This window comes from Procambarus clarkii, chromosome 45 (genome assembly GCF_040958095.1).
Source record: "Procambarus clarkii isolate CNS0578487 chromosome 45, FALCON_Pclarkii_2.0, whole genome shotgun sequence".
Taxonomy (NCBI): Eukaryota; Metazoa; Arthropoda; class Malacostraca; order Decapoda; family Cambaridae; genus Procambarus; species Procambarus clarkii.
The window spans coordinates 23,618,251-23,645,013 of NC_091194.1; the positions used below are offsets into that span (position 1 = coordinate 23,618,251).

General features: G+C 41.0%; 2 protein-coding genes across 2 annotated transcripts in view; both read right to left on the reverse strand.

Moving 5' to 3' along the window:
* Positions 1–25,408, reverse strand: part of LOC123770185 (uncharacterized) — a gene marked incomplete at its 5' end in the record, with an annotated part of 33,577 nt that extends 8,169 nt beyond the window's left edge. Inside the window, 4 exon segments of the mRNA XM_045761859.2 lie at positions 8,594–8,703; positions 17,910–17,946; positions 22,765–22,828; positions 25,291–25,408. Coding sequence (XP_045617815.1) covers positions 8,594–8,703; positions 17,910–17,946; positions 22,765–22,828; positions 25,291–25,408 — 329 coding nt within the window.
* The window catches only part of LOC138350481 (uncharacterized), a 398,783-nt gene that overhangs the window by 101,562 nt on the left and 270,458 nt on the right, over positions 1–26,763 (reverse strand). The gene's annotated exons all lie outside the window — the stretch shown is intronic.

Genomic DNA, 26,763 nt, shown 5'->3' on the forward strand with positions numbered 1-26,763 from the left:
AATGCCTCCTTCAGCTCCTGCAGATGTCTGACATCAGGTACCTGTGTAAAAATGTCGTCAACATACCTGCAGTATATGGCCGGTTTCAAGTTTCATGTCGACTAAGACTTTTTGCTCGATGGTACCCATGTAGAAGTTTGCAAACAGGACACCTAGGGGAGAACCCATAGCGACCCCATCTACTTGCTTATACATGTGCCCATCCGGGCTCAAGAAGGGTGCCTCTTTAGTACAAGCTTGGAGTAGTTTCCTCAGAATATTTTCTGGTATGTCAAGAGGAGTACAGGCTGGATCACGATACACTCTGTCGGCTATCATCCCGATTGTCTCGTCCACAGGTACGTTGGTAAACAGCGATTCTACGTCCAACGAGGCTCTTATCCCTGTGGCCCGTGTGCCCCGCAGTAAGTCAACAAATTCCTTTGGAGACTTCAGGCTGAAGGCGCAGGGAACATAAGGAGTCAGCAGGCCGTTGAGTCGCTTCGCCAGTCTGTACGTGGGTGTGGGTATCTGGCTAATGATTGGCCGAAGTGGGTTTCCAGGCTTGTGTGTCTTGACATTTCCATACGCATATCCAGGTTTATATTCCCCAATGATCTTTGGCAGGTGGAGTCCGGATTTCTTGGCGTTCACAGTTTCGATCAGTTTGTTGACCTTTGCTTTTAATTCGGCTGTAGTGTTACCCTTTGGAACTTAGTTTGGTCAGAGAGTATGATGTTCATTTTCGCCAGATATTCGTCTTTTTTAAGAATGACATATATTGGCGACTTGTCACCTCTCCTGACAACTATCTCCTTGTTCTCACGAAGGCTTTTAGCTGCCGCTTTGAGCTCGGGGGACAGTATGGTGCTTCATGCTCAGTTAAATGCCAGCATTGGCAGTTATTCTCCCGCACCATTTTGCGACTGGTGAGATTGAAAGGAACGACTGCCATGAGGATTTTAAAGATATCCTTGAGGCCCAAGGCCATTCAGGCTTCAGAATACGTTCACTCTACCCCTCATGGTCGTCGTCAGCCTCTTCGTGTCATGAAGATCACTTGATAGTAGGTTCCATCCGTCTTCTGCAATTCTTGCTGGTGCCAGATGCTCTGTTCAAGAGTACATCCCCTCTCCTCAAACCCAGCAATAAGTGAATAAGATCTGGGCATGGTCCCTTCAAATGCACAAGGTATCTCTATGCCCCTAGGGTGGAGAATCGAGTCATTCTAACAAAGTGCTCTTCTTCCCAAGTTCAATGCATTAATTGCGGGTACTCCCACCATACCTTCTCCCGCTCATTTATGCATTACGAATTTGAGGAAGCCATCCTCAATTTGAAACATCTCGATCATTCATCTTTTCCTTAGGTGAACTGCCAAGTACGCAGTCTTGCCTCTTTCTCTGGCATGTCTAATGCTCGCGTGTTGCATTCCACTTCTCGCCTTCTCCCACTTTCTCAGTTTCGCAACAGTTTCCAGGTTTTGGACCCAGACACCTACACAAACACCTGCAGGTGAGACACCTAAAGACATCTACACTCACCTGCTCCTTTGCGTTCTGAGCCAGAGGGTCTTCCTCCTGGTTCTCTGTCTGGTGTTTGTTTCGTTCCCAGTCTTCCTTGTCTTCTTTGCCCTCTTTCTCTTCTCGCCCCAGTCTTTCTCAGCCCTCTGTTTTTTTACCCTCCACACCACCTGTCCGTCCAGGCCGTTGTCCTTCCTTCTCCTAGGCATCTTCATGTTGACTGCTCCCATTCTTTTTCTGTTGAGATTGTCGAGGCTGTCGCCCAGTACATTGCTGCTCCATTACATTGGTAGACTGGAGACTACCCCAGTCTCTTTACGTCAGAAACGTAAGCCTGGCTCCTCTCCTTCCTCACTGGCGGGTAAGAAGGCATTGCTCTCTTCCTTACCTTCCGACTAGACTCCCTGTATCCCCCTCCCTGTTCAGTGGCTGAGTCCCCTGCCCCAGCTATGGAGGATCCCTTGGTCCTCGATTCTTTAACGGATGCTGCCCTTGTTGAAGTGCACTTCCTTATTTCTCTCCCCCCTCCCCCTGATTCCCTTGCCCACACCTCTCCGATGCCTCCTCCCACTCTGGACTCAGTTCGCCTCTAGTCCATCCTACTGTTCCCTTGACTCCATCGTCCTTGCTAGATTTACCTATCAGGGAAAACTTAACTGCGATTTCATTAATCCTGATCTGAACCTTCTTAGTATACTGTATTCATATTTTCCCTTGTTTTTCCTTTGTTCTCTGTTTCTGTTCTCTATTCTTAACAATGTCTATTCTTCAATGGAATATTCCGGGATTTTATGCCAACTTCTACGATCTCCAATTTCTGATTACACAGATTTTCATTGCTTTATGTCTGTCTCGAGGAGCCGATGCTTGGTGCTCGTACTGGTCACTTCCGTGGTTATTCCTTTCTCTCCCCCGTCTAGCTTTTGCTGGGGGGCGTCTCAACTTTAACAACAGATATGCAAAATAGGCCACGTTCTGAGCATCAGGTGGGTGGCCAGCTCGTTTCGAACAGTTTCAGCAGTGTGGGAAAAATTATGAAGCATTTTGAGTTCATTTTGAAAAAGCAGTGAAAGATGAAACAAGATTAGTAAGTGATAGAAAAACCTATGAAGGTCTGTTGAATCAGTTTCTAATGGATTTAGCTCTAATGTATGGAACGTGCATAAACTTGGTTTACTGTCAGTGTGTCTACAGAAACGCACTACTTCGATTGTGTATGCAGATAAACTGATTCAACGGAGCATAAGGTCACTAAAAAGAAACCTGGCACTGGAACTTTAGAAGCTCAAAAGACAATTGAAAGGGGGAAAGTTTAAAGGAATTATCATAACAAGCAAAGGCAAAATTTGCTCTTATTAATTATCAACTAATCTTGTGACAATTTGCATCACAATATGTTCACGACAATATCCATGAATGGCTCTGAAACTTCTAAACCTCAAAGTATGTATAAATTACTGCTAAGTGAAATGTGTGTCCTTGAAAAAAGCAGCCCGTCCCGACTAGTGGCCTGATGAAATACCGCCTAATTACGGAGACGCTAAAATATTATCCCTGTCAGAGGTGTAAGCTTTCATATTATTCTGCACTAAATTCCTTTAGAGACTGTTGAGGATCATCGACGCCGCATCCCCCAAGATTTACACCCATTACTGAGCTGTTTATAAGTCAGTCCTTAAGTACTGCAGCGTGTGAGGTGGGATTCAGTGAACAAGAACTGCTGTATTCGGCAGCCGGGCGAGTCTACTGACTCGCCCGGCCTTCCATCAGAGTCTGACTCTGGGACCTTTTCACCCACCCCACGAGTCTGATAAGGTAAATGAAGGCCAGATATCGGCATATAAACGATCAAGCAAAAATTTCATCCACGAATAAACCACCCAAACCCACCATGGAGCCACAATTAGAGGATAGGATACCCGACAAGACCCTTTAGGGGTGCATTGTGAATGTACGCCCTGCAATCACCATCTTAAGAACCGTCAGTCTGTCGAGATCAGGCTTAGCAATGCAAGCAAAGATTGACAGTAAAAGCGCCCCTTGCTCCCCGAACAATGACTGAGTTTCAACAGTTTTACGGGTAAGAGAGTGTGCTTCCCCAAACATCCGGGCGACAAAACAGAAGACATCAGAAAGAATAATCAAGAATAGCAAAAAGTCGGTGGGAAATGACAATCAGAAAGGGGAAGAGGGGGAAGGAAAAATTAAACATAAGGAATAGGAAAAGGCATCCAGCACAATTAGTGGAGATGCAAGCAAGAGCATAAGGCTTCAAAAAGGACAGAGGACTGTCCCATGGATTATCACACTCCGGCAGCCGCCCAACAAGCCCTCACTACAGCAACGGCCTGGAAAGGATGAAGGTGGACAAAGAAAAGCCTCTCCTGAAGACGGAGGATATTGGAGGAAGTGATGGTGCTTTCCGGATGCACATATGCTCTTCCCTACCCTCAGCAAATAATATTCATGCTGGTATTGTATTGATTATTTATTAAAGACTAGCTGTACCGGGCCACACGTTGCTGTGGCTCAGAAACCCATGTGCTTTGCTGAGCCACAGCAACCTTCTCCTGTCTCCCAGTCCTCTCTACCATACCCCCCTTTCCCCCTTCCCTTGTCCTCCCAACCATTCATCAATCCCCCACCCCCTCGTCCACCCTCCATTCCCACCCCTCCCCCGTCCCATTCACCTCCACACCATCCCCTCGTCCTCCTAACCATTCCCCACTCCACCGTCCCCTCGTCTTCCCCCACCATCTCTAACTCACCCGTCCTGTCACTCTCCCTACCATTTCCCCCTCCCCCATTCCTTCGTCCTTCCACCATCACCCACGCCCTTGTCCCCCCACCATTCTCAATTTCCCTGTCCCTTCGTCCCCATCATCCACAACTCCCCATCTCCTCGTCCTCCCCATCATCCCCCACTCCAGTCCCCTCATCCAACTTTACTCCCTCATCCGATGAGGCTTCACTCCCTCATCTGATGCATTCCCAAATGAACTGATATCCCCATCAGAAAATTGGGAACATCAAATAATCTGATGTTCCGATCAATGTAATATAAGATAAACAGTTAAAAAACGAAATGCAAAACAATGAAAAAGTTAAAAATAAACAATACTCACAAAATGAACGGTATGATAAACAACAAAGCTCAATTCCAATGCAATGTCACACAAAATATTTAAATCAAAATGAAAATAATTCGAAATCTAGGAAAATTCAATTTATCAATGAAATTGGAAACACTGAAATGAATCGAAATATATTTAGTATAGCGTGAGTTGCTCTTACATGCAACAGATGGAGCTGTTTAAAAAAAAATCATGTTTTTACCTGTCACAGGTGTGGCATCTATACTTATACTTACAGAATGAACGGTATGGTAAACAACACAGCTCAATTCCAACACAATGTCATACAAAATAATTCAATAAAAATTAAAATAAATCGAAATCGATGAAAATTTAATTTATCAATGCAATCAAAAACATTTAAATGGAATTCATAACATATTTAGTATAGTGTGTGTGTTGCTATTACGTGCAACAGAGGGTGCTGTTTTTGAGAAAAAACATGTTTTTACTTGTCACAGGTGTGGCATCTATATAGTAGGTACATAAAACACGCGCATGTTTGAATGAAACGTGTCAGAATTTCAATGCAATTGGGGAAGAAATTTGGGAGCTTACAGCGTGTGTTGCTCTTACGTCCAACAGATGGCACAGTTAAAAAAAAAAAAAACTTTTTTTCCTGTTATAGGTTTGTATAAGATGTTATAGGACATGTATATAGTCTATATAAATAAAAATGGAAATGTTCGTTTGTTCAAAATCGCTAATCTATGAAAGTTCTTCACCAGTTGCTTTGAAATTTTCACACAACGTTCCATTTACATCCGGCCAGGTTTTTATATACATACTATATAGATGTCATATATGTGACGGTAAAAAAACATGCTTTTTCTGAAAACTGTATTTTTTATGTGAGGAAAATCTTCGAAACCTTTTTACCGATTGCTTTGAAATTTTGACACAACGTTGCATTCGAATAGGCGCGTCTTTTTATATATCTACTATATACATGCCTCACCTGTGATGGAAAAAAACATGAGTTTTAAAAATTGCATTTAAAAAAAAAAGCACCATCTGTTGGACGTAAGAGCAACACACGCTGTAATCTTTGAAAATTCTTCACCAATTGCTTTGAAATTTTGACACAACATTGCATTCGAATTTTCACTTCTTTTTATACCTACTATATAGATGCCACCTCTGTGACAGGTGAAAACGTGCGTTTTTGAAAAACAGCGCCAACTGTTGCACTTTAGTATATTTAGTATATATATTTAGTGTATTTAGTATAGGGTGCAGCATGCACCCTATACTAAATATGTCACAAATTCCATTTCAATGTTTCCGATTGCATTGATAAATTTTATTTTCATAGATTACGATTTATTTTATTTTTTATTCAATTATTTTGTTTTGCATTGTGTTGGAATTGAGCCATGTTGTTTACCATACTGTTCATTTCGTAAGTATAAGTATAGATGCCACACCTGTGACAGGTAAAACTATGTTTTTCTTGAAAAACAGTGCCATCTGTTGCATGTAAGAGCAACACACATGCTATACTAAATATGTTACAATTCCATTTCAATGTTTCTGATTGCTTTGATAAATTGAGTTTTCATAAATTTTGATTTATTTTCACTTTGATTTAATTATTTTGTGTGAATTGCGTTGGAATTGAGCTGTGTTGTTTACCATACCATTCATTTTGTGAGTATAGTATATTTTTTTATATTTTCATTTCATTTTTTAACTGTTTTTCTTATATTTCAGTGATGGGAACATCAAATCACTTGATGTTTCCAATTTTCTGATGGGAACATCAGACAATTTGGGAAGGCCTCGAACGTGGTCGTGGGGATGACAAGGGAACAGAAGTTAGAGATGGTGGGGAGGACGAGGGAACATGGGAGGGGGTAATAGTGGGGAAGGACAAGGGGATGGGGGAGTGTGGGATAGTAGGGACGAGGGGACGGGGGAATGGAGAATGGTGGGGAGGACAAAGGGACAGGGGAGTGGGGTATGGTGGGAAGGAAGAGGGGATGGTGGAGTGGGGAATGGTGGGGAGGATGAGGGGACGGTGGAGTGGGGAATGGTTGGGAGGCTGAGGAGACTGATGAGCAGGGAATGTTGGGGAGTACTGGGGGACAGGGAAGGTTGCTGTGGCTCAGCAACGCACATTTCAGCCCCAGCAAAGCGTGGTCGGGTATTGCTAGTAGGCATAGAAAAACACGTGCGTATTCGAAGGCAACGTCGTGTCAAAATTTCAAAGCAATAGGTAAAGAGGTTTCGAAGATTTCTCTCACATGTAAAACAAAGTTTTTCAAAAAAATATGTCTTTTCTGTCACAGAAGTGACATCAATATAGTATGTATATAAAAACCCACTCGGATGCAAATGGAACATTGTGAAAATTTCAAAGCAATCGGCGAAGAACTTTCGGAGATTAGCGATTTTAAACAAACGAATATTTCCATTTTTATTTGTATAGATTTACCACCAAATAGGCTAACATTATCCTACCTTTCGGTTATTAATGTTACTCAGGCATTGCCATTGATATTTTACAAGGTTCATTATTTTCTGTTAATTTTAACCTCAAAATGTGTTATTAAACACAGTCCCGCTCCTGTGCTCAGTAAATAAATCCACTACGGGCTCACCATAGTCCGTGCTACTTGGAACTTTTGTTCCAAATAACTGAATCTAAAACGTTTTATCTTTTTAATATTCTGCCTGAATTGTTATTACCTCTTGTTAATTCGTTTTACCGATCATATAACAGGATATTTACTTCATTCATAGTGCCCGGATTGTTAGGCTATGATTTGACGAACACAATACTCAGCTCCTCGAGTAGCCTAGCAAAGGCTGCGATATGAACCCCATTGAAAATGCCGTGTCTGTGTGTGTCTGTATGATTGTGTGCCTGTGTCTGTGTGTGTTTGTATGTCTGTATGTCTTGTGTGTCTCTGTATGTCTGTGTCTCTCTATATGCATGTGTCTCTGTACATCTGTCTCTGTATGTCTGTGTGTCTCTGTACGTCTGTCTCTGTATGTCTCTGTGTCTCTATATGTCTGTGTCTGTTTGTTTGCGATGCGGTGTGTCTGTAACGTCTGAAGCAGACGTGAAGTCGTCTGCCTCAACAGCGAATTGCCAATACATAAAATTATCATACATTAAATCGTTTACGTAAAAGGTCAATAAACTCTTACGCACTAAAGACGATAGAGTATCTCCCCAGTTTACTAATATACATATATCCATTTATATTCACTGCTGTACTTTATATTCTTTTCGATAGCAGTGTGAATTATATAAACTTATATGTGGTGTTTTGACCAATGTGACTCATCGTTACAAAGCGCCTGTTCATTCATAATCTAACACACTACTACAACAACAACAAACGCGGCGTTGCCATTATGCACGTTACACGGATTGAGGGGTAAAGGAAGACTTTTCTTGACTGTACATGAAAATAATACCTTACAAAACATGTTTAATAAATACTTACCACAATATCTTCCAAACTAAAATTTTTTAAAGAAATATGCACTATAAAATATCGTGCATGAACAACCTACTTTTTAAGACTTTATTTTGCTATATTATGCCATGGAAGTTTTCCAATATTATGGTACAGTTTATAATAGGGAAGTACGTTTTGAGACACGGTCAGATACCAGTATATACTGAGGTGGAAGAATATGGAACCGGTTTGATAAAGTACTTGGTTTCAGTTATATAGAAAAGGACATCAAGGGGTTAGACCTTTTACTGTTGTCTATGGGAGTCAGCTGTCCAAGACCACTGTCAATAAACTGTTCAACTTCTCCCACCGCCCATTAATCTCACTATCAATATATATATTTTTTGTCATCCTTCGACTATTCAGAGTTTTCCATTACCTCTCTTCTCATTACACCAAATATATCCATACTTCCCATAATTGTTTTAAAAAACTTTTAACATGAAAATAACCCGCATTAGTTACAGTAATGAATTAAACTCACAGTAACTTCAACAAGAAAACTGCTGCAGCATCCTCCATTGGTGATATTTCTTCCTCCCACAGCTTATCCAGCTCATCAATTACTGAGTCCAGAGTTGGTTCAGTCTTTTCCTGAAAGTAAACAAAAGTAAATATACCACAAATGTATATATACATAATAACGCCTTACTAAACTTCTCTACAGTTATAAATAGTGCAGCTTTTGTGTAGTTTTACAGACAGGATGCAAGTTACAAAGATGAAAGACGGCAAGTAATGACAAAGCTAATCTTCTGCACCGGAACACTTTCCTATTTATATTAAGAACTCATACGAACTACTTTCCTGCGTGACAAAATGAAAAAGAAGAAATGAACATAAGAATTAAGTAGCTCTGCAACAAGTTTGTTGGTCCATGGTCCATTTACTACTACGCCTCTCAACATTATACTTATCCAACTGTTGACTCCTGTTAAACTACATTCATCCACAACCAACTCTTTAACGGCTACTTTCCTGTATATTAAACAGTATTTAGCTAGCTTGTACCCAGTTTTGTGGGTACTTTCCTTTATGCTTGCTGAACAGTATTTATATAGCTTGTACCCAGTCTTGTGGGTACTTTCCTATATACTTGCTAAACAGTATTTATATATCTTGTACCCAGTCTTGTGGGTACTTTTCTATATACTTGCTGAACAGTATTTAGTTTGTACCCAGTCTTGTGGGTACATTCCTATATACATAGTTGGTACAGTATTTATCTAGCTTGTACCCAATCTTGTGGGTACACTCCTATATAGTTGTTACAGTATTTATCTAGCTTGTACCCAATCTTGTGAGTACATTCCTATATAGTTGCTACAGTATTTATCTAGCTTGTACCAGTCTTGCGTGTACTAATCTGCTACGACACTGTCATCCTGTGTCGACACTGATTACAAGGTTGTCCCTGTAATCACCTCCCTTGTTCTTCACATGAAAACCTCGGTCATATCCTGTCCTTGTCTTGCCTTCTTCAGCGAGTGTACAAGGCGAGCCTCATCAGTGTTAGACATAACTGAAGGATGACATTGTCTGATGATTCTAACTATAAAATCCCTGGACCCTGGTTGCTTATTTCCTGCATTAATGTACTGCTGTTTCTGCCTTGCTAACTTTGACTCCTAGTGCATGTCGATGACTGTATTATTGATTAAGTATACAGCACCCTTGTCTTTCCACAGATAAAGGAATTTACACTTCTCAATGTTAAATGGCTTATATTATTTTAGAGCCAGTGTTGAACTTTATTATGTTTCTTTTAAATTTTTCCAAGTATTCTTTTGCATCCACTACACACCCCACCTTTGTCACCCACAAGTAAGTAGGTAATTACCAAAAGAAGGCACCAAACCGGGAAGGCTATGTAGCATCATCAAATGTGCAGAATATAGGGTGCTAAATATCACTAAGGATACCAATACGAGAATAGAAACCCATAAGGCAAACGATATCAAAGGTATCCGATTCACCATGTTTTCTATCGAGGGCGAGGGACGGTCAGAAAGCAAGACACGTTCGTCCTGGAACTCAGGACATTCAATAATGATATGCACGACAGAAGGAGGGACAATGCTGTTTGGACAATAAGGAGCAGGGCCCATGAAGTGCCCATGAGTTAAACATGTTTGGCCAATACGTAACCTCACCAGAGTTGTTTCCCAACGCCGGTTAGGGTGGTAAGAGGAAACCACGGGAACACACTACTCCTAATAGCACTAAGTTTGTTACCAGTACCAGACGATCAACATCCCTGCCAAAGGGCATGGATGGAGGAATGAATAATTGGATAAAAGTCAGAATAAGGAATACCTGTACGGGAGATGGGACAAGTGCTGAGAGTTCCCTTAGCGGCAGTGTCTGCACGTTCATTTAAAAACACACCAATATGGCTGAGAACCCAGCAAAAGTCCACTGTCTTAAATCTACTAGATAAAAAGCAGCCAATGTTGAATCTTGACTACCACAGGATGGACTGGATTAAAGGAACCCAGAGCCATGAGGGCACTGCGAGTCAACTACAACAACAAAGAAGAATTGACAGCAAGAAAGGAGTTGACGAAGAGCATAGAGAATAGTATAAAGTTCTGCCGTGAAGATACTAGTCTCCGGAAGCAGGCGGCCAGAAAAGTGTGGTCGATTATGTAATAATGTGGTTCTGACCACATAATGTGTGGTCAGGAAAAACAAGAGAGTAGCCTACACCATCTCCAGACCCATCAATAAAGATGGAAATGGAGCGGGAGTGTGAAGAAAAGTGTTCAGGGAAAGGGCGTTTTAGAACTGAAGGAGGGGTAAAAGCTTTCGTCAGATGGGTCAAGATTTTTACAAAATTTAGGAACCTTCTAAGGGGCCAATGACAGAACAACGCGAGGAGATATATTGGTAACACGTCCAAGTGTTTCAAGTGAGTGTCCAAGATTAACCCCAAAAGCTTAGCAGAATCTTTGTACACAAGGGGATGCCCATAAAGCGAAAAAGAGGGATGAAAAATGACTTGCTTTCGAGTAAAGTCAAAGCAAATGTCTTATTTGCAGAGAACTTAAAGCCATGATTGGTGGCCCAAGACAAAACAGCATCAATCGCAAGTTGAAGCCGCTGTTGAAGGAGAGGCGAATCATCTTGACAGCAAAGGGTAAGATCGTCGACATAGAGAACAGAGAAGATGCCAGAAGGGAGGAAAGACGACCATTGAGGGCAACCAGAAAAGAGTAGTGCTCAAAACCCTACCTTGGGATACACCTTTGTATTGCCGAAAAGAGGCAGAGTGGCACCAAGCCTCACTCTAAAGCAAAGACGAGAGAGGAAGTTTTGGAGGAAGAGGGAGATTACCACGAAAACAAAAAGAACGAAGTTGGGACAGAATATGGCATCTTTAGGTGGTGTTACATTGTAAGCCCTTTTCCAGGTCAAAAAGGACAGCAACAACAGAGGTCTTCACAGCAAAAGCAATAGAATAGACCTCCACGTTCACCAATACATCAGTCGTGCTGCAGCAATTGCGAAAAAGTAATTGAGAAGGGGAGAGGTGGGGAGTGTTCCAGGAACCACTTCAGACGAACACTGACCATACGTTCAAAGAGTTTGCAGACACAACTCGTGAGGGGAATAGGGCGGGAGTCCCGAGAGACCCCGGTTCCCAAATAGGGAGTACAACGACATCGAGCCAGTCCTCAGGGACTGGCTCGATGTCGTTGTCGACAACTCCTCCCATCTATTGTGGGAGGAGTTGTATATTTATGTCAGAGTCCGTAAGTGGTATTTCCTAGTGTCCCAAGTACTGACCAGTTTACTGATGACGTGTCTGTATCCACAGAGGCAACGTAGGGCTGCTGTGGTACGAGGACAGTCAGTCTACCCAGGGCAGCCTATATCTCTCTACTCCATTCTGCTTTACAGAAGCAGTGAGCCGCCGCCGAAGAGGAACTGTGTAGTGTCTGCTGTCTGCCTGTGAAGTGGCAGTGACAGAATTCGGCGTATCCCTGGACTGGTTAGAGGAAGAGACGACTGACAGTAAGGTGCTATGGAGGAGTGTAACTAGGTAGTTGCAAGAAGCTCTTGCCAGGGGTTCGCTACCTTTGTATTTGTTCGCGAAGAGGCCCAGCAGCGCGAGGCTGATGTTCTCTGCCAGCACCAGGCTGGAGAGTGATTGTGGGCGTTCACAAGGAGCATCTAGTGAGACTGTGTATAGGCTGGCCAGTGGATAGGGTAGACTCATTGGTGTTTCCCAGTACTGGTTAAGGACGGTAGTGTGTGTTGAGGAAACACGGAAGTTGACAAGACTTTATCGCATGAGCATCGAGGAGCGCTTAGTGTCCTATGAGAGCGACACAGGTGTATATATCAATGGAGTAATTATGATTTTATTTAAGGTGATGGGAAAGTGATTATATGTGAATATAATGATAATTGATGAAGTATCGTATTCCTTGCAACTCCCCCATTGTTTTACTTGCATTACCAAGCTCACTCCTTGAAAACCACTACTAACTTGGGGTTGGATATCAGAACTTTGGTTCCCTTAGCAAAGAACCCGGTTGCGACCCATTGTGGCTGTAACAATGGGTCACAGACGTGCATTCCCATCAGGGAATGCACTTCTGCGTGCCCCAGGAGGTACAGCGAGAAATAGAGTGGAAGGTAGCGTCGAAGAGGGTGTCATGAAAAAGGAGGGCGCGAGGGAGAGGCAGAGTGGAGAGGTCGGATAGAGTAGCACGGAGGGTAAATAGGTTCCAGTCAGCCTTTTCAAACTGCCTCCTAGGGAAGGATAGGGGAGGGTGAAAAGAGAAAAAGGTGACAAGGATGGGGAAATGGTCACCTATGGAGATCATTAAGAACCCGTCACATGAAATCTAAGTAAGGAGACGAGCAGAGAGAAACATTAGGACAGGAAAGGGTGCAAGTTCGAGTCCACATGAGTGGGTTCACCTGAATTCAGAAGAGATGATGAACGTTTCAAGAAGGCGGTTTCGGGTGTTTGTCAGAATATCACCCCAGAGGGTATGTCGACAGCTGAAATCACCCAACACAGAGCACCAGGCTACCAGAGCACTAACTAGAGCACAGGCTCTGGTAAGGAGTGCAACAGAGGCTTAAGATCAGGAAGAGAAAGTGGAACATTTGGGGGGGGAGATAAATGGAAGACTGTATACCATTTACTCACAAAGATACGGGCTGCAGAACATTGGATAGGAGACTGAAAAAGTAGGGGGACGAAGGGAATATCAGTACGAATCAAGAGAGCAGTAGAGTTATGGGCCCCAGCAAAAGCTTCAGCGGGTAGGGGAGAAAGGAATAACCACGAAAGTGACAGAGACGAGCACCGAACATCGGCTCTTGAAGACACACAAAGCGGTGAAAACTGTGTTATCAGAAGTTCGAGTTCATGTAAGTTTGCATAAAATCCACGAATATTCCATTGAAGAATAGACATTGTCAAAAGGAGAGAGAACAGCAACAGAGAACAATGAAGAAACAAAGACAAAAAAAAATAGAGGACGGACCAGAGGCGGACGAACAGGGTCGAGGGGCGGTCAAGGTAATCAGGGGGAGGGGCAGAAACACCGAATCAACAAGGTCTTTATGGAGAAATCATCAGGACGTGTAGAATCCAGATAGTTGAGATCAAAGTATTTAGTCTATGTAGCCAAACCAAACAAGACATGGAACGTATTAGTGCTGGAAGGAATCATGCGAGTGAGTTTGTTGAGGGGGAAGGGGGTCAGCACCGAGCACCCCCTAGTGAGAGGGGGACATTAAAAGGCACAGTTATCACAATGAAAGGAGCCGCTCCAGATCAACACTGGGGGCTTGGGGCTCAACCCCACCACGGAGGTGGGAGGGGAGCATAGAGGGGTAGTCAGGAGGGTCTGCTCTGGGGCAAATGTAGTGGGGGCTGATCCGCTACAGTCCAGTCTTCCATCACAGTCTGACTCGAAGGCCTAGTCGCCCACCCCACGAGCATGGGTAAGAGAGGTCGGCTCAGTTTTCATACAGCATCAATTCTAAAATTCGAACCTGGAACTATAGGATACCATCTACCAGGACAGCCAGGGAGGCCGAGTGCGGGCAAGTGCAGGAAGGGGTGTATCATCCCCAGCGGTGCTGCCCCTTTTTAACAAGGAAGCCCTACTGCCTCACCCATTCTCCCACACTGGTGCAAAGGCCCCATTCTCCTTTTCGCCCCAGCCTGGACACCCAACCATTCACGTAGGGCAACCCCTCCGTTGACTCACAAGGACCCTACGTTGATGCCCTTTCGCACATACAACACCCAAAGAGGGGCATAAAAGGAGGAAAAGTCTACCTTCACCGGTCCCAGGGAGGTGTACGTGAGCCCCCTCACCACGACAAGGCAACACCATGGAAGGGGGATTGTCACCCCATAATCTTGCTTACATTACTTGTCAGTTCAGTATCCAAGCAGTCTTCCATCACTCCCAAGCATTCTTTTGCCTCTCAGTTACCCGTCTGTTCAGTTTGTTCCCCGAGGTTAAAGTCTTTAGTGATCCGTTCCGAGACATTACCAGGTTGGGAGGTTGACAGGGCGTTAATGTGTCAAATGATAGGGCAGGTGTCCAAGGCCAGCTCAGCGTGGACAGAAACCTCCCATCGAGCAAAATATTCACCACCTGGGAAACTACAACTATCAATATCCTCCTACGATCTATGTACAGTTTTCCTATGTACTCACTTCCCCTCCAGTTCTCTTTCAACACTGAAAAGGAGTATGAAGTTTCAACTATTCCTATATGGTTATGATGCCATCCTTCCTTGAGGGCTTGGTTCCCTCTATTGTCTGCGACTTTCCAGCTATCTTGCTGGATATCATCCTCCCTCATATTGTCAGTCTGTGACCTCGGGTTGGAGGTGAGGTCATGACGTACGTCCTTATTGATAGTGAATAATTCACCGGCTAGACACAGGCACGTTCACAAGGGCGCACCTTACATGTAAAGCCATGAACCAGTGGCATAAACAATGAAGGTATAAATCATTAGGTGAAGCCTGATAACTCAACCCACACATGAAAAGGAAGGAAAGTGACAAGTTTTCAGTCCACCCTGGAACTTATCAAGTCGTCCAGGAAGGACGTCGTCATATTTTTTTACTCATCATAAGTGTGAGTTGGGATATTATTTTTTATCAGAGAATAAGTCACATTTGTTAATGTGACTTATTCTTTGCATGCAGCTCAAGTAACCTTTTGTCCGGCAATATAGTAATTGACAAGTAGCTAATGTGTCAAGTAGCATTACTAAAACCAATACTTTCGTTATTTTAAAAATGGAAATGGGAGTATTAATATTCAGTAATACTGACGCCTGTATACAGTAGTCAATATAAGTGGGTGTAAATCTATATAAATAAAAATGGAAATGTTTGTTTGTTCAAAATCGCTAATCTCCGAAAGTTCTTCACCGATTGCTTTTAAATTTTCACACAATGTTCCATTCGCATCCAAGCAGGTTTTTATATACATATTAATTTGATGTCACGTCTGTGACGGGGAAAAACATGTTTTTTTTTAAAACAGCGCCATCTGTTGCACGTAATAGCAACACACAGCTATACTAAATGTTACGAAATACATTTCAATGTTTCCGATTGCATTGATAAATTTAATTTTCAGTTAGTGTTTTTCATGTGAGAGAAATTTTCGAAACCTCTTTACCGATTGCTTTGAAATTCTGACACGTTCCATTTGAATGTGTGCGTATTTATATATACCTACTGTAAACATGCCTTACCTGTGACAGGAAAAAACATGTTTTTTGTTCAAAAAACAGCGCCATCTGTTGCACGTAATAGCAACACACAGCTATACTAAATATGCTACGAAATACATTTCAATATTTCCGATTGCATTGATAAATTTAATTTTCATAGTTTCGATTTATTTAAATTTTTATTGAATTATTTTGTGTGACATTGTGTTGGAATTGAGCTGTGTTGTTTACCATACCATTCATTTCGTATCAGTATAGATGCGACACCTGTGACAGATAAAAACATGTTTTTTTTTTTAAACAGCGCCATCTGTTGCACGTAAGAGAAATTTACGCTAAACTAAATATGTTTCGATTTCATTTCAATGTTTCCAATTTCATTGATAAATTGAATTTTCATAGATTTCGAATTAATTTAATTTTGATTTAATTATTTGTGTGACATTGTGTTGGAATTAGGCTTTGTTGTTTACCATACCATTCATTTTGTGAGTAGTTTATTTTTTTTTTCATTTCGTTTTTTTTTTTTTATATTCAGTGATGGGAACATCAGATCATTTGATATTCCCAATTTTTTTATGTTATCATCAGATTTTTTGGGAATGCATCAGACGAGGGAGTGGGGAATGGTGGGGAGGACAAGGGGACAAGAGTGGGGGATGGTGGGGAGGACAAGGGGACAGGGGAGGCGGTAATGGTGGGGAGGACGAGGGGACAGGGGAATGAAGATTTGAAGATTGTTGGGGGGAGGACAAGAGAACAGGGAAGTGGGGGATGGTGGGGAGGACGAGGGGACAGGGGAGTGGGAAATGGTTGGGAGGATGAGGGGACGGGGGAGTGAGGAATGGTTGGGAGGACCAGGAGACAGGAAAAGGTGGCTGTGACTCAGCAATGCACATGCGTTGCTGAACCACAACAATGCGTGGCAGGGTACAGCTAGTACTCTAATAAATAAACAGTGAATGAACTCGGAGTAAATGGATTCTTGACCAACTGTTATGATATTACTATGATAACACAAAGCATCTTCAACATTCATTTTACTACGCTGATATATATATAAAATGATTCAGTCCTGTGTGTATAGTGTATATAAACTGAGTTTGTTTACTTTAGGCAGGAATAATGCTCAGGACTTAAGTACACATACCTGACACGCTAATAATGTTAGTGACCTTGCAACAACAAACCATCCATACACCAAGATAGTTACAAAATACACTGTTGTTATTATAATGATAAAAGCATCTGTTATGGTCTAATAAACCTAGAGGTTGACAGGAATTAACCCAAAACCAAACCATATTCTAAATAACTAAATACGGTTAAAATGTCTAAAGTGATAAGAGAATATCTGTCCGAAGCTGGCGGCCAGACAGTTGTGGTCAGAATCGCGCGACTTAACATGGTAAATTGTGGTTGTATTACGAGTGTCATAGTGTGGCTGGGGTCGACCCTTCTGTCCATCTTTTATTAGGACTGGCTCCTACTGTGACAACCAGCAACTCCTCGCAAGTCTGAAATGTGGGTTTCATTGTTCAGAGTATTTTCCAATCGATGTCTGTTATTCGGCTGTTATCGACGTTGAGTCCATATCGAATACATTGGTTCAATGTCGATAACGTTGATTTAATGTTGATTCAGTACTACTCGAGCAAGTTTGACCCATTGCGAGAAAGAACGGGAAGATAAAATGGGATGGACTTTGATGTAGGGAGGAAAATGGGAGAGGGAGGTAGAATGGAAGAGGGAGGTAAAATGAGACTGTAAGGTAGGGAGGGAGGTTGACTGAGAAAGTGAGGGAGGGAGGTTGAATGAGAAAGTGAGGGAAGGAGGTAGACTGGGAGAGTGAGAGACAAACGGACAGACCTGGCCACTGATCGGTAACTCCTTCTGAAGGTCATAACAGGAATTCTTAATGAATAGAAATATAAAAAATAAATGTGTCGGTAGAAAATGCAGCAACTGGGGAATCGATTGTGTAATTCCTGTTATCAATAACTTTAAGCTGAATAAAATATATTTATGTTTGAAAACAGTGTGTAAAGTTGTCAGATATTTACGTACCTCTTCTTGCTGTTCATCAATCTTCTTTTCTTTCTCACTGCAATATAGATAAATATTTGTTAAGAGATTATTTATCAGAATATGAACTTTTAAAAAGTGCAAACAAATAGTTTACTGAATTGTAATAATGATGTCTTTAAGTGATGGAGTCTCATTATGAGAAAATCCCAAACACTTACTGTTAAGGAACATTAAGGCTGCGGTACATCACAAGGTCTGGCATACAGTCCTTCTTCAGTGCCGGAAGCTACAATTATATTTTGTTTACACTGTAAATACATGACAACCAAGTCTATATTTTACGAATACTTTTGTAGGAAATGGACTCCACAGAGCTTTGTAGCTACAGTGGAGATTGACTACACGGTGATGACTTGGTGTAAGTTATACTATCTGGGACTCCACTGAGTTGTGTGGCTAGTGGAGATTGACTACACGGTGATGACTTGGTGTAAGTTATACTATCTAGGATTCCACTGAGTTCTATGGCTACAGTAGAGATTGACGACACGGTGATGAAAGAAATACGGCAGAACCTCTTGTTTGAATATGTTTACTTGACTCGTTTGACGCATCACCGACATAAATATGATGAAGAGATAAGTAACGCTTTCTTGCTCCATTTCTTGTACTATTTGGATTGTTTATTAAGACTTAATAAGACTTTAGATTTTTAGCATTGAGATTACTGGTATTCTTAATACAACTGTATTACAAAAAATTAACATTAGCACTTAGCAAGGAAGAATCAGTATGTACATTTACTATATATATCTGGAAGCGAGTCAATTGATGTGATGAAATAATCCTCGTCATAATGACAGACTTTTCAACATGGAAAAGTTTAATATGTGGAGAGAGCTCTTGCGATGGATGGATTGTTCGGTTACCAAGGCATGGCTGGTAACTTCAGGACAAGGTTATGGGGAAGGTATACATGGCTGATAACTTCAGGACAAGGTTATGGGGAAGGTATACATGGCTGATAACTTCAGGACAAGGTTATGGGGAAGGTATACATGGCTGGTAACTTCAGGACAAGGTTATGGGGAAGGTATACATGGCTGGTAACTTCAGGACAAGGTTATGGGGAAGGTATACATGGCTGGTAACTTCAGGACAAGGTTATGGGGAAGGTATACATGGCTGATAACTTCAGGACAAGGTTATGGGGAAGGTATACATGGCTGGTAACTTCAGGACAAGGTTATGGGGAAGGTATACATGGCTGGTAACTTCAGGACAAGGTTATGGGGAAGGTATACATGGCTGGTAACTTCAGGACAAGGTTATGGGGAAAGTATACATGGCTGGTAACTTCAGGACAAGGTTATGGGGAAAGTATACATGGCTGGTAACTTCAGGACAAGGTTATGGGGAAAGTATACATGGCTGGTAACTTCAGGACAAGGTTATGGGGAAAGTATACATGGCTAATAACTTCAGGACAAGGTTATGGGGAAAGTATACATGGCTGGTAACTTCAGGACAAGGTTATGGGGAAAGTATACATGGCTGGTAACTTCAGGACAAGGTTATGGGGAAAGTATACATGGCTGGTAACTTCAGGACAAGGTTATGGGGAAAGTATAAATGGCTGGTAACTTCAGGACAAGGTTATGGGGAAAGTATACATGGCTGGTAACTTCAGGACAAGGTTATGGGAAAGTATACATGGCTGGTAACTTCAGGACAAGGTTATGGGGAAATTATACATGGCTGGTAACTTCAGGACAAGGTTATGGGGAAAGTATACATGACTGGTAACTTCAGGACAAGGTTATGGAGAAAGTATACATGGCTGGTAACTTCAGGACAAGGTTATGGGGAAAGTATACATGGCTGGTAACTTCAGGACAAGGTTATGGGGAAAGTATACATGGCTGGTAACTTCAGGACAAGGTTATGGGAAAGTTTACATGGCTGGTAACTTCAGGACAAGGTTATGGGGAAAGTATACATGGCTGGTAACTTCAGGACAAGGTTATGGGGAAAGTATACATGGCTGGTAACTTCAGGACAAGGTTATGGGGAAAGTATACATGGCTGGTAACTTCAGGACAAGGTTATGGGAAAGTATGCATTAGTTCCATTCACCTGGACTCTACGAGACTCGGAACAGTGGACCTCACGTGTGTGACCCCAGAGCTCTATCGACTAGGCTATGAGTAGTCTTAATAAGGAAAGTTTCCAGAAGCAGCATCCTGCTGCTTTCCTTATTAAGACTACTCATAACCCAATCGATAGTGGCTCGGCCTCACACGCATGGGGTCCACGGTTCTAGTCTCCTAGAGCCCACGTGAATGGAATGTTTATTTCCACGGAAGTGTGGATGACAATTTATATAAATAAATACAGTAATAATAATAATAATAATAATAATAATAATAATAATATGACGTCGGCGTGGATCACCAATTCCTCTGAGCATCAGTAGTAGTCAGGGAAAGTCGAAAATTCCAGTTTGGCAGCAGGATGCTGGTTCTGGAAACTTTCCTTATTAAGACTACTCACATCCCAGTCGATAGAGCTTTAGCTTCATGGTAACTTCATGAAGTTACCTAACTTCACGGGGTAAGGTCAACTTCATGACCTCACAGGCATGGGGTCACAGGTTCGAGTCTCCTAGAACCCAGGGTGAATAGAATGTTTATTTCCACTGAAGTGTGGATGACAATTGATATACATTTGTTTATATTTACCACAATGACACTGGTGTATGGTGGTCCATAAATAATGTGGTCCTATAGGTTACTCTTAGAAATAAGAGAATAGACAAGTGGCTGATTGAGGCAGATTATGCAAATCTTATGCAGATTATGTGTAAAAGTTATCAATAAATATTAGCTAAGCTTGAGTCTGCAGTAGTGTAAAATGTTATCAATAAATATTAGCTAAGCTTGAGTCTGCAGTAGTGTAAAATGTTATCAATAAAGATTAGCTAAGCTTGAGTCTGCAGTAGTGTAAAATGTTATCAATAAATATTAGCTAAGCTTGAGTCTGCAGTAGTGTAAAATGTTATCAATAAAGATTAGCTAAGCTTGAGTCTGCAGTAGTGTAAAATGTTATCAATAAATATTAGCTAAGCTTGAGTCTGCAGTAGTGTAAAATGTTATCAATAAATATTAGCTAAGCTTGAGTCTGCAGTAGTGTAAAATGTTATCAATAAAGATTAGCTAAGCTTGAGTCTGCAGTAGTGTAAAATGTTATCAATAAATATTAATTATGCACAAGTCTGCAGAAACGTAAATGTTAACAACAAACATTAGCTAAGCTTGAGTCTGCAGTAGTATAAATGTTATCAATAAATATTAGCTAAGGGGCATAAAATTCCAAATATGCCAAAAATATATACAAATGCAAACTCGTTTGATTTCAATCAAACTTTTTTGACGAGTTGTATATGAAAAGGGTTTCCTCTGGTCCAAGTCTCAGCATCGTAGCATAAATAGGAGGGGAGAAAAAAATTTTGAATTGTGTAAAAAAAATTCCAAAATGGTCAAAAATTAACATCAAACACGTGTCAACTGAAATCATATCTACGACTCTTAGCTATTACAATAGCTTATAATAAAAATATTTAATAATTAGTTTTATCCAAAAAAAAATTAGTTAATTTTTTCTTTATTTGTTTATCGGATGATTTCCATGAAACTTATACACCTGACTGCACGTAAGCCTATCTATAAGGGTGCCAATTATGGAGGAAATTGGTTGATGTTAACCTCAGCCACAGATGGCAGAACCCTAGAATTTATTATAGGAACTTAAACGTTCCTATAACTCTTTCATTTTTTATTCAATTTACATGAAACTTACACTATATATGTAGAGTTTATGTTTCTACAAATCTGTTTCGACTTTTTTTTAAGTTCTTTTATTGATTTTATAATAGTAATAAAGCATGATATATTACCATAATTTTTTATGAAACTTTGACTATTTGTATAGTAAAACTAAACATAATTTGGAAAATCCGCTGAAACAGATCCTTTTATTATATGCTAATGTGATAAAAGAGTGTCATAGAAATTATTTAATTTGAAACTTGTGGTTGTAATTTTGATTTGAAAATGTGTAAAATTTGTTGAAAAAAAACAAAAGGCTGCAATACGGAAGCTTGGAACAATTGCAGCTCTTTTCATATACAACTATTCAAAAAAGATTTGTTGACATTGAACAAAGTTAAAAAAACTACCTCATGGCCCCTAAGCTTGAGTCTGCAGTAGTGTAACTGTTATCAATAAATATTAGTTACGCACGAGGCTGCAGCAGCGTAAATATTAACAATAAATATTAGTTACGCACGAGGCTGCAGTACGGTAAATGTTATCAATAAATATTAGTTACGCACGAGGCTGCAGCAGCGTAAATATTAACAATAAATATTAGTTACGCACGAGGCTGCAGTACGGTAAATGTTATCAATAAATATTAGTTACGCACGGGGCTGCAGTACGGTAAATGTTATCAATAAATATTAGTTACGCAGGGGGCTGCAGTACGGTAAATGTTATCAATAAATATTAGTTACGCACGAGGCTGCAGTACGGTAAATGTTATCAATAAATATTAGTTACGCACGAGGCTGCAGCAGCGTAAATATTAACAATAAATATTAGTTACGCACGAGCCTGCAGTAGTCTAAACGTTATCAATAAATATTAGTTACGCACTGGGCTGCAGAAAGGTAAACGTTATCAATAAATATTAGTTACGCACGAGGCTACAGCAGCGTAAATGAATGATGTTTCACCAATCACATACTTGTGATCTTTCAACATTTGTCAAGACACAGTCGTATACAGAGAGTCTGTAATTAAAGATTAGTTATTAAACACCAACTTGTACTTACATGACCTCACTCCTCTCAGAACAGAGAACCAGTTCGTCACCTTCTTCCGTGATTGTGAATTTTGCTGGGAATAAATAAGTAATAATAAAACAAACGAGATAAATACTCCACGCCACAAAATCAAAAGTAGATTTCTCTTCAAAGTAACAAATACTAAACTAGGATTACATCTGTAATTGAATATTTTCTAGAGCAATGGTTCCCAAAATCTTTACGGTCATTACTAATTGTTTATATATTGTCGTTATTAATAGCCCCCTACACTCAGTACAGGTCCCCTCGGGTATCCTCTGGTACCATAACCTGTACACTGCCTTAACTTATGCCCCCTACACTCAGTACAGGTCCCGTCGGGTATCCTCTGGTACCATAACCTGTACACTGCCTTAACTTATGCCCCCTACACTCAGTACAGGTCCCCTCGGGTATCCTCTGGTACCATAACCTGTACACTGCCTTAACGTATGCCCCCTACACTCAGTACAGGTCCCCTCGGGTATCCTCTGGTACCATAACCTGTACACTGCCTTAACTTATGCCCCCTACACTCAGTACAGGTCCCCTCGGGTATCCTCTGGTACCATAACCTGTACACTGCCTTAACTTATGCCCCCTACACTCAGTACAGGTCCCCTCGGGTATCCTCTGGTACCATAACCTGTACACTGCCTTAACTTATGCCCCCTACACTCAGTACAGGTCCCCTCTGGTATCATAACCTGTACACTGCCTTACCTTATGCCCCCTACACTCAGTACAGGTCCCCTCGGGTATCCTCTGGTACCATAACCTGTACACTGCCTTAACTTATGCCCCCTACACTCAGTACAGGTCCCCTCGGGTACCATAACCTGTACACTGCCTTAACTTATGCCCCCTGCACTCAGTACAGGTCCCCTCTGGTATCATAACCTGTACACTGCCTTAACTTATGCCCCCTACACTCAGTACAGGTCCCCTCTGGTATCCTCTGGTACCTTAACCTGTACACTGCCTTAACTTATGCCCCCTACACTCAGTACAGGTCCCCTCTGGTATCATAACGTGTACACTGCCTTAACTTATGCCCCTACACTCAGTACAGGTCCCCTCTGGTATCATAACCTGTACACTGCCTTAACTTATGCCCCTACACTCAGTACAGGTCCCCTCTGGTATCATAACCTGTACACTGCCTTAACTTATGCCCCCTGCACTCAGTACAGGTCCCCTCTGGTATCATAACCTGTACACTGCCTTAACTTATGCCCCTACACTCAGTACAGGCCCCCTCTGGTATCATAACCTGTACACTGCCTTAACTTATGCCCCCTACACTCAGTACAGGTCCCCTCTGGTATCCTCTGGTACCATAACCTGTACACTGCCTTAACTTATGCCCCCTACACTCAGTACAGGTCCCCTCTGGTATCCTCTGGTACCATAACCTGTACACTGCCTTAACTTATGCCCCCTGCACTCAGTACAGGTCCCCTCTGGTATCATAACCTGTACACTGCCTTAACTTATGCCCCTACACTCAGTACAGGTCCCCTCGGGTATCATAACCTGAACACTGCCTTAACTTATGCCCCTACACTCAGTACAGGTCCCCTCTGGTATCATAACCTGTACACTGCCTTAACTTATGCCCCCTACACTCAGTACAGGCCCCCTCGGGTACCATAACCTGTACACTGCCTTAACTTATGCCCCCTACACTCAGTACAGGTCCCCTCTGGTATCCTCTGGTATCATAACCTGTACACTGCCTCAACCTATGGCCCCTACACTCAGTACAGGTCCCGTATCATAACCTGTACACTGCCTCAACCTATGGCCCCTACACTCAGTACAGGTCCCGTATCATAACCTGTACACTGCCTCAACCTATGGCCCCTACACTCAGTACAGGTCCCGTATCATAACCTGAACACTGCCTCAACCTATGGCCCCTACACTCAGTACAGGTCCCGTATCATAACCTGTACACTGTCTAACCTATGGCCCCTACACTCAGTACAGGTCCCGTATCATAACCTGTACACTGCCTCAACCTATGGCCCCTACACTCAGTACAGGTCCCGTATCATAACCTGTACACTGCCTCAACCTATGGCCCCTACACTCAGTACAGGTCCCGTATCATAACCTGTACACTGTCTAACCTATGGCCCCTACACTCAGTACAGGTCCCGTATCATAACCTGTACACTGCCTCAACCTATGGCCCCTACACTCAGTACAGGTCCCGTATCATAACCTGTACACTGCCTCAACCTATGGCCCCTATATATTGCAAAATGGGCCCCCTGGAGCCATAGCTCCCACTTTGGAAACTAGTATTCTAGAGAAAATAATAATTAAAAAAATATGCAATACTATTGTTGTGAGTAAATGGAACATTATACCAATATTTTATGTATAATTTTCAATGTAACACTATATTTGTTAAAAATTAGTCGTCTTATTTATCAGCATAATGAATCTTAAATTATTTAAAAAATCAACTACTGTACAGTTAAGCGTTAAATATATAATACATACTTTTTATCTCGTAGATTGATGAGTGAAACATCTTATAAACAGTTTTCATTCCTCCCAAGGACGCACAATCAAAGCCATGCATCTCCATGTCTTCCAAGATCCTGCCAATGCTGCGAAGCTGAGGAAAGTCACGTCGTAGAAACGCAAGTTTAAGGAGGTTTAAATTTAATTCCAAGACAAACGCTCATGAACTGTCATGTTATTGTCAGCTTTTATGTTATGTAGCATAACGTTTGTAAAAAAAAATCAACATAATAACAAAAAAGTATAAAGCGTTATCGAAAACCTTCATTATCTTAAGATTCTTGCAGTATTATCCCCTCATGAATAAACTGTGTGTAACCAAGCTACAAGAACTACAGTATTTGGTTTCCATGTAATCTAATAAATGTAGTCAGTTTAATAAAGGTAAAAAAAAAGACGTTGATTTTGACTAAAATATTTATCATTGGAAGGCGGTTACAGACAACACACCTTCAACTTGAGCAATAAACGTACAGTATGTGATTTATATTATCGCAGATACATATCAAAGTAGACGATACACCAGCATCTAATCCCATATTTATTATTTGCCCAACTTTGGCAATGTAAATTATATATATATATATATATATATATATATATATATATATATATATATATATATATATATATATATAGAGCAGGCGGCTTGACGTCTGCGAGGCTCTACACATCAAGAAGTCAACACCAGCAATCAACAGCCAATTAATGCACAACTATATTCTACCCACCTCAAGACTCCGCTCCAATATAGAAGCATCAAGAAATATGGACCAATAGGCTTTCTACAAATCACTTCCATTCAATACCCATTGTTTCGTGTTCTGTCTTGTGTTTAGGAATTTAATACCCTATTAATACCACCTCACCCCATCCACCTCACTCAAATGTAGATATAAACAAATCGAAGATGTGTAAGTTCTATTCAGTTGTGTATGTGTAAGCTAAAGTCTTTGAAAATGTAATAAGTTTTACGAAACGCGCTCAAGTGTCGCGTCAGACTAGAAATAAAAATGAATTTTGGAGAATTGATTTTTGAATTACCACCAACAGTGAAAAGAAACGTACGATAGATCGAGAAAATTCGTGTTAGAATTATTAATCTTACTTTCTCGGTCATATTTAATAATATATGTCTACAGGAAAGACTGCTACCAAAATATACTAATATATATATATATGTATATGCATATATATATATGTATATATATGTATATGTATATATATATATATATATATATATATATATATATATATATATATATATATATATGTATATATATATATATGTATATATATGTATATATATGTATATGTATATATATATATATGTATATATATATGTATATACATGTATATGTATATATATGTATGTATATATATGTATGTATATATATGTATGTATATGTATGTATGTATGTATGTATGTATGTATATGTTATATATCTA